General features: G+C 38.2%; 1 protein-coding gene across 12 annotated transcripts; it reads left to right on the top strand.

Moving 5' to 3' along the window:
* The first annotated feature begins 1,161 nt into the window (after positions 1 to 1,161).
* Positions 1,162 to 5,387, top strand: LOC149217218 (oligopeptide transporter 4-like). Of its 12 annotated transcripts, none has more exons than XM_089392962.1 (6): positions 1,162 to 2,316; positions 2,419 to 2,623; positions 2,921 to 2,964; positions 3,265 to 3,831; positions 3,934 to 4,356; positions 4,473 to 5,387. In XM_089392962.1, the coding sequence occupies exons 3-5, from the start codon at positions 2,936 to 2,938 to the stop codon at positions 4,115 to 4,117; spliced, it is 780 nt and encodes a 259-aa protein (XP_089249088.1). In that variant the 5' UTR covers positions 1,162 to 2,316; positions 2,419 to 2,623; positions 2,921 to 2,935; the 3' UTR covers positions 4,118 to 4,356; positions 4,473 to 5,387. The 12 variants fall into 12 exon arrangements, with proteins under 12 accessions (XP_089249088.1, XP_089249087.1, XP_089249086.1 ...); XM_089392961.1 differs by having other exon boundaries at positions 2,419 to 2,716; XM_089392957.1 differs by having other exon boundaries at positions 1,166 to 1,271; positions 1,306 to 2,316; positions 2,419 to 3,031.
* Positions 5,388 to 8,232: the final 2,845 nt, after the last annotated feature.

Genomic DNA, 8,232 nt, shown 5'->3' with positions numbered 1-8,232 from the left:
AATATTTACCGTGTCTAAATTAGACTTATTTACGAAAGTAGACTGGTTTTGATCCTCCCCATTGAAAAAGACTCGTATCCTTTTCGGTTTATAGTAAAATTGAAATTACTTTTTTATAATAATAATTTTATTGTTTTATCATGTATATATAAATATAAATTAATAAATATAATACTTCTTTTATAGATAAAAAAAATTATAAATATTTACGGTGTCTAGATTCGACTTATTTACAAAGTAGCCTGGTTTTGATCCTCCCCAATGAAAGAGACTCGTATCCTTTTCGGTTTATAGTAAAATTGAAATTACCTTTTTATATTAATAATTTTATGTTTTATCATGTATATATAAATATAAATTAATAAATTTAATACTTCTTTTATTGATAAAAAAAAAAATTATAAATATTTACGGTGTCTAGATTCGACTTATTTACAAAGTAGCCTGTTTTGATCCTCCCAAATGAAAAAGACTCGTACCCTTTTAGTTCCCACAGCACAAAATTCCACCATTTTAGTATCCCCGAATTTGCAGCGAAATGATGCTGATTTGATGGCATTAGTATGAATCGAAGAAAAATATTGAAATTTTCAAACATATGTTCGACCACGGTTGGACCTTAAAATCTCTTTTCTTTCTTGCTTTATTATTTTTTCTAGAACTATTAATGACACCTCATTTTGATGAGTGATATTGATATCTAAACATAAAATTTATAATCCATTTTTGACATTTCTATTTTTTTATTAACAATCAAATACATCTGGAAAAAGTTGATGTGGAATTTCCGGTAGATTGTTCATTTATGATTGGAATATATTGTTTTATTAATGACACTTCATTTTGATGAGTGATATTGATATCTAAACATAAAATTTATAATCAATTTTTGACATTTCTATTTTTAGTCCCTGCCATCTGGCATCCGGCAGGGACTATAGTAACCGTTCGGAGGGGAGATAGCATTAATTCGCAGGGTTTTTTAGTGGTATTATTACTTATATTCTAAAGTTTGCCATCTCCCATCTGTTCGCCATCTTATTTGGTCTCTTCCCGAGGCGGAAGAGGCCGGACCATATCTTAAACCGATACTTACCCACAATCAAGTGGCCCTGACGGTGTGCGGTTTAGTTTTAATGCTGACATTAATTCCTTAATGTTTAATGTTAAGTGTTCAATTCGTTGTCTGCTAACTTGCTTGTTCTTTCGCTGCTAACGTGCTTGTTCTTTCGCAGGTGTCGGCCGTATGGTCAATGTTTGCATGGCGGGAGGTGTCCGCTTATCGGCTCGTTTGCATGGCGGGAGGTGTCCGCTTATCGGCTCGGCGGTTTTGTTCGAAGAACTAATCACTAGCATCAAGATCTGATATACAATCAGTCTGTTATTTTTGTAACTCTAAGTCGTTCAGTGGCGGATGCAAACTGGGCGTTGTCTAAATTTTATGCAGATTGCACAAACTTTGGCGGAATATGGCAGAGAAAATCTACCCTCTTTCCTTTGGATCCAGCTGGGAATGCACCTGGTGGTTCGTGACTGCAAAAACCCTAGGGTGGAATGCCTGTTGGTTGCCGAATTTCAGCAAGAAACGTGCAAGGAAAACCCCTGGGTGGAATGCCTGTTGGTTGCCGAATTTCAGCAAGAAACGTGCAAGGAAAATATTTTGCAGAGAGAGCCCTCACTAGGGTTTCCTGGTTGTGCAATGGGGTTTGGCCGGAGCTGGTTACTACTGATCTGTTATTGCAGGGCGGAGGTCAGTCTTTGCTTCTCTCCTACGACTATTGTTGGATATGGGTCTGGATATGGAACTATCCGAAGGTGAGCTATAGGGTATGGGTATTTATCTTAAGCTGCTGGACCTCCCGCGGCAGGTAGCCTTACCAAGTCTGACATTCAGGTAAGTGGCGAAAATTAAATCCAGTGAACAGGATGATTCAGGGCATTTCACTGGCCTCGCTTCGTTCAGGAGCCGAATTAACTAAGACCGGAGCCAAATTAAGAGATGCTGGTCTCGAGCAGGGTTGGGCTGGCTCCTCATCACGCTACTGTTGGGCTTGCTATTCGTAAGGCTTCGTGTTGGGCTTGCTCCTCGTAAGGCTGGTGAAGCGCTTGAAATCCGACTATCTGTTGATGCGAGCTAAATTAATGCTTTGTTCAAGTAACAGATCTGGTTGCCCTGGTCCCCGGCTCCAGATTCACCACCATCACTTACAGCATATCCAGGCGCAGATAGAGATCACAGATTGACCCTTTATCGATTGATTCGGGATATGGGAGAGATCACATCCAGCGTTCTAACTGCAGTTCTTGCCTCTTGAGGTACATTCATCTCAGTTTTCAAACTGTTTATAAATAGCTATCAAATGTCAATACAATCGATTTATCGCAGCACAGACCTAAGCTTATAACTCCCTCCTGCAGCAGGGTTTACTGGGCTGGTGAGACGTGGTGAGACATGAGACACGGTCAGGGCTACTCCCGGTCCATCCTTTGTGAAAAGCTGTGTGTTTGGCAGCTGAGTTTCTGTGAAGGCACTTGGTCTTTCGTTAAACCTCTGGTGGTGAAGCAGTAGGACACGCGTAGCACATGCAAATTCTATATATTACTGTTAACCATCATTTTATTTGTATGTAACCATTGTCGACATAACATAGAAATCATCCTACACAAAAAGCTATGTGGGACCTACCATGGCTCTAAGGGATTGTTCTTCGGAGTGGTTCTTTCTATTAACCTTTTCACATAATCATTAATTTCTTGAATTGGCAACTGTCTTCAATAGTCTTCATTCTTTCGTGTCTTTTTGGCTGTGTATTCTTTTCACCTCTAGTTGTCGCTGTGCATTGAACACACATCTATGGAATTTAAAGAATTTACATATCTAGATTGGCTCTGAGCTACATGGTATGGTTGCATCTTCCAGCATTCTTTTTGCAAGATGAGGATACTGATGGGCTGGACTGCTCCGTAAGTATGTTGTAGAACCTGCACGCATGTGGTGGCCAAGCAGAGTGGTCCAGGTGACCCTGTCCCGGTATAATAAAAATGTCAATATTTCTTGGGAATGTTTTAAGTAAATCATAGTGGTGTTAATGGATCTACTACTTGATAAGTGGTTAAATTTAATAATTTCTCGTTGTGAAATTCAGAAAAATAGTTCTTACGAAATTCTGAAAACAAATTTAGCCAGTCCACTTATTGAGTTACTTTTCATTTAATTATACTGTGAGAATTGGTAATGGAGAAGGTTCTGTGTTTGACATGCAGGGTACTGCATGAGAAAGACCATGGAAAGGGGATGTCTCGTAACACCTTCTTCTTCATGGCCATGACCTGCAGCTTTTGCTACTATGTATTCCATGGTTATCTATTCTCAACCCTGACCAGTGTATCGTGGGTGTGCTGGATTTGGCCTCACTCTGTCACAGCACAGCAGATTGGCTCCGGCATGAATGGCCTCGGACTAGGTGCCTTTGGTTTCGATTGGAGCAGCATCGCAGACTTCTTGTTCAGTCCTCTTATTTCTCCATTCTTTGCCATTATGAATGTCATGGTTGGTTATGTCTTCGTAGTATACTTTGCAGTCCCTCTTGCTTATTGGGGCACTAACATGTACAATGCAAAGGCTTTTCCTATTTTCAGCTCCGATTTGTTCACAGCCCAAGGTCAAAACTATAATATTTCACAGATTGTGAACAATAAATTTGAGCTGGATCTCGCTGCTTACAATCAGAATGGTCAAATACATATGAGATTGTTTTTTGCTCTGACTTGTGGGTTTGGATTTGCAACCATTGCTTTTACAATTACCCATGTCGCTCTATTCTATGGGAAGTAAGTTCTGATTTTTGTATTGACTTGACTTCCATTACTGCTTTCTTGCAAGATCATCAATTATGGATGTTAGTTTAAATGACATGCGTTGTTATGGTGCAGGGAAATATGGCAGCGTGCTGTAGCAGCATCCAAAAACAATCGGCCTGATATCCATACTAAATTGATGCGCAAATACCCTGACATCCCACAATGGTGGTTCTACACTCTCTTGTTTGGGACTGTTGCTGTTGCCTTTGCACTCTGTAAATATACATTAATTATGACTTCAGAATTATTATTCTAGAACTATTTATTTCAAATTTTATTCTTTTATGAATTTCTCTCTCGGGCCATTTGTGCCAGACTAGGTATATAGGTGGGCAGACCACATCAGTAGTAGAACCCTGGTGAATGACGTAACACTCTGTCATCCTCACGAGTGAGCCAATGCCTCATTGGCTGGATGGGCATGATATTGATTGAGATTTACTCATAGTTCTCTTTCGAAAGTTTCTGAAAGGACCTAATAAGGACCGAAAAAAGGTAAAATTCAAGTTTGAACTTTGCAAAAACATGATTTTATCATTGTGTCTGTATTGGTCTTTGTACATTGTTTATTAGACAGCTTTGTGTAACTTCTACACTTCTTCTTGTTGCAGTTTGATAGGAGGTTTCAGCTGTTGGGTTATGCAGGTGTGGTTTTATTGAATGTGACAATGTGGAGCTGCTATGTCAGCAGTCTTAAGGCTCTAACTTCGTTGCAAGCTACAGTTGTGAACTTTGCTACCAATTTTTTGGTTTCGGGATTAACTGGCCTCTTTCTCTTCAAGGAATCATTATGCATAATCGTATTTTTCAAGGCCAATAAGTTTTATATTCCCAGTAGGGTCAGTGGAACTTCAAAACAAGTGACCAGAAATTAAAACACAAAGATTGATTCTGCCACCAGTTAACTCTGAATTTCTCACAGTGGTTTGTAGGTGCCTTTCTAATTGTTTTCGGTACTCTCATCCTCAGCAAATCAAGCACTACACCAGAGCATACTTTGCATGCTGCCAGGAGTAAGCTGGAATGAATGTCATCGTTAATGGAAGTTTGTGATTTTGAGAAAAAAAAGCTGCGTACTGAATATCTTCTCAGGGAGTTGCATGTTGATGGAGCAAGATGTGAAAACTAAATTCAAGTTTCTGTTTCTGTTGGGATACAACATTTTTGAAAAATACAAATTGCAAAATTGTATTGATTATCACTCTATGGACTATACTTGGGTCAAATTTTGGGAAGGTCACGAGTGTTCTGATTGGTGAAATTGATGCCTGGAATTTAATTTAATGAGGAAGTGCTGTATTTTCAGCATGGTTTCATTGAATTGTAGGCTCTGCGAGGGAGTCGAGGAACAAATACCAAAAGCATTATGATCACCTTTCTGTGTTTGTTACTTGTTACTAACCATGCTTTAAAGTTTATTCCATAAGTAGTGGGTACTTAGCTTCTCCATCGCTTGTACTTAGCTTACTTACTGTGATGTGCTTTGATTACAGATATGCCATTGTTTATTAGACAGCTTTGTGTAACTTCTACACTTCTTCGCCATTGTTTATTAGACAGCTTTGTGTAACTTCTACACTTCTTCTTGTTGAACTTCCAGGTTTTTTTAAATCCCCTGGTTTCATTTTTTATCTTAATAGTAATAACAAGGTGACTATATTCATTGTTAGTTTTGTAATATGTATAAAATGATTGCATTGATTCAGAAAGTCCCATAATGGTATAAGTTATCACATATACATGTTTTGTTTTGTTTTTTATCTTCAATACAAGCCTTCAAAAGGGCTAGACCATAAAGAGTGGATTCCCGCTTAGCTACCTGGTCTGTGGGACAGTAATTACCAAAAACACTGAAAAGTTGTATTCGATTTCATCCCTTTGAAACTCATTGCATATAGGTGGGCAGACCACATCAGTAGTAGAACCCTGGTGAATGACGTAACAATCTGTCATCCTCACGAGTGAGCCAATGCCTCATTGGCTGGATGGGCATGATATTGATTGAGATTTACTCATAGTTCTCTTTCGAAAGTTTCTGAAAGGACCTAATAAGGATCGAAAAATGGTAAAATTCAAGCTTGAACTTTGCAAAAACATGATTTCATCATTGTGTCTGTATTGGTCTTTGTACATTGTTTATTAGACAGCTTTGTGTAACTTCTACACTTCTTCTTGTTGCAAAAGAAAAGAGGGCTTCTCCATGCAACCCTGCTTCTCCATGCAACCCTGCTTTTCCATAGACATTAAGAAGAGCATTGTATGTGATTCTACCCGGGGGACATCCCTCTGCCTTCATCTCTTTGAAAATATTGGATGCTTCTTCACACAGCTCTCCTCTGCCACAAGCAGCTATAATGGTATTGTAGGTGCATTCATCAGGTTTAATTCCCCGAGTTTTCATCTGCTCAAAAAGTGATACAACTTTGTTCCAAGAATTACCCATCTTGTCGTATACATCAAGCATTACATTGTAGGTGACAATATTTGGTTCACATCCACCTTCCTCCATTCTCTTGAACAGAGAGATCGCTTCTCTGTACATACGATTCCGGGAATAAGTAGAAATTAAAGAGGTATAGGTATAGGCATTCATCGGATAACCTTCTAGGGGAAGATTATGAAACAAGTCAGTTGCTTTAGAGCATTGAGCCTCTATGCCTAAAATCCTGATCATGACTGCAATTGTTTGTGCATTTGGCTTGTGATCCTCGTGGTTTCTTATCAATTCAAATACATCTAGGGCCTTCTTCCATTCTCTAAATTCACATAGTCCCTTTAAGATTGCCAGAAGATCCCCTTCTTGTATTAGGGCTGAATCTAGAATTTCACCCAAACTCCCATCTTGTTGAAGAATTCAGTGTAAAAGAAACTCACCAGTTTCTGAGAGCTCTTTCCTCCATGACTGGCTTCCGAATGTGCCATTTCTGGAGTCGACAACGGCCTTACCTGAAGAAGCGCCCTCCTGGACACCAGGTTGTGGAGGCCCTTCTTCAAAACCCACATGAGCATTGGAACACAATTGAGAATGGAGAACTCCTTTTCCATCTTGCGCGTCTTCGACTACTGATGGAGGACTGGAGAGTGATTCAAGGATCAGATTTGCAAGGTCTTCTATTTAACTGCTGGTGTCATCTCAGCAGCTTTCACATTACTTTGTTCTAAAGCCGTAGCTTCAGCTGAATTTCATTTAACATAGCATGCAAAGATGAATCTTACAATGAGCATCAGCTGACTCGAATGCATGCTAATTGTTTTTGTGCAATATAGAGTTCTTGTTCCTTTTCTTGATCTGCTACAGCCATAAGTTGCTGCTTTTCTGATTCTACCCTGGCCTTGGTAACCTCAATTGCTTGCTAGGATACGATCATTTCATGGACCTTTTGATCTTTCTCTTTCAGCTCAAGATGTGCTTTCTGTAATTTGTCCCAAGCAATCTACAAAGGCAATGACCAATGTGTTTTCTTTCTCCTGATTACCTTTTAGATTTGCCCCAGCTCTCTCTATCTCTTTTGTTTGATCACTGATCCTATAAAGGAGGTCCTCCTTTAGAACATGCACATCTTCAAACTGTTCTTGAATTTGCCTTTTGAAACTGTTAAAAAGGGTATTTGCATTGAGTCTTTCAGCAGATAGATCCCTCTCAATACCTGCTAAAGACAAACAAAGAATAGCCTCAAGCTCGAAAACCGTTTGCTTTGTTCTAAAGCCAGTGCTAGCATGAGTTCATTAGGCCAGGACCATAGGCCAGTAGTGGCCATGTCTCCGGATCAACCAATGCATCTTCACAAACTCATGTGTTAACTTGATGCAGGGACTCGCTGCGTCGCAGCTGTCCTTGTTTTATTAACAATCAAATACATCTGGAAAAAGTTGATGTGGAATTTTCGGTAGATTGTTCATTTATGATTGGAATATATTATTTTTTAAATAGTTTTTTTAAATTTTAAACCATTTGTGTTGCTTCATTAAATTAGTTTTATTTATTTAATTAATTAATTATTAAACAAAAGAAATTTTATTCGGATATATAATGTTATATAAATTGGTCAAAACACAATAGAAACACCATCTCTAATTCAAAATGTTTATATTTTTTTTATATAATGTTATATCAATTTGTCAAAACAAAAACAAAAACATTACATTTACTTTCTAAATCTCTACATTTTTTTATTCAATATTGTAATTGAGTCAAGGGTCATTTTCTGAAGGCTATTTGTAAGTATGTCCATACTTAACTTAGAGTTGACACTTGTCCCTCTTAAAATAAAAATAAAATATTCTCTAAATAGAAAAGAAAAGAAATATTGGCTTAATAAGAAAGAAACAAAATGATATGTGAGTAAGATGTTTAAACCTTATACTTTTCAA

This window comes from Pinus tabuliformis, chromosome 1_1 (assembly GCF_031772625.1).
Source record: "Pinus tabuliformis cultivar Carrire ecotype Pingquan chromosome 1_1, CPIR1, whole genome shotgun sequence".
Lineage (NCBI taxonomy): Eukaryota > Viridiplantae > Streptophyta > Pinopsida > Pinales > Pinaceae > Pinus > Pinus tabuliformis.
Note: the sequence above shows the minus strand (reverse complement) of the source record. Positions and strands in the feature narration are given on the sequence as shown.

Bases quoted from the DNA above. Each gene is read 5' to 3' on its own strand.
- LOC149217218 (XM_089392957.1), top strand. From the start codon at position 2,991: ATGTGGTGGCCAAGCAGAGTGGTCCAGGTGACCCTGTCCCG. The intron at 3,032-3,264 runs GTATAATAAAAA...TTTGACATGCAG, and splicing joins GTCCAGGTGACCCTGTCCCG to GGTACTGCATGAGAAAGACC. The intron at 3,832-3,933 runs GTAAGTTCTGAT...GTTATGGTGCAG, and splicing joins GTCGCTCTATTCTATGGGAA to GGAAATATGGCAGCGTGCTG.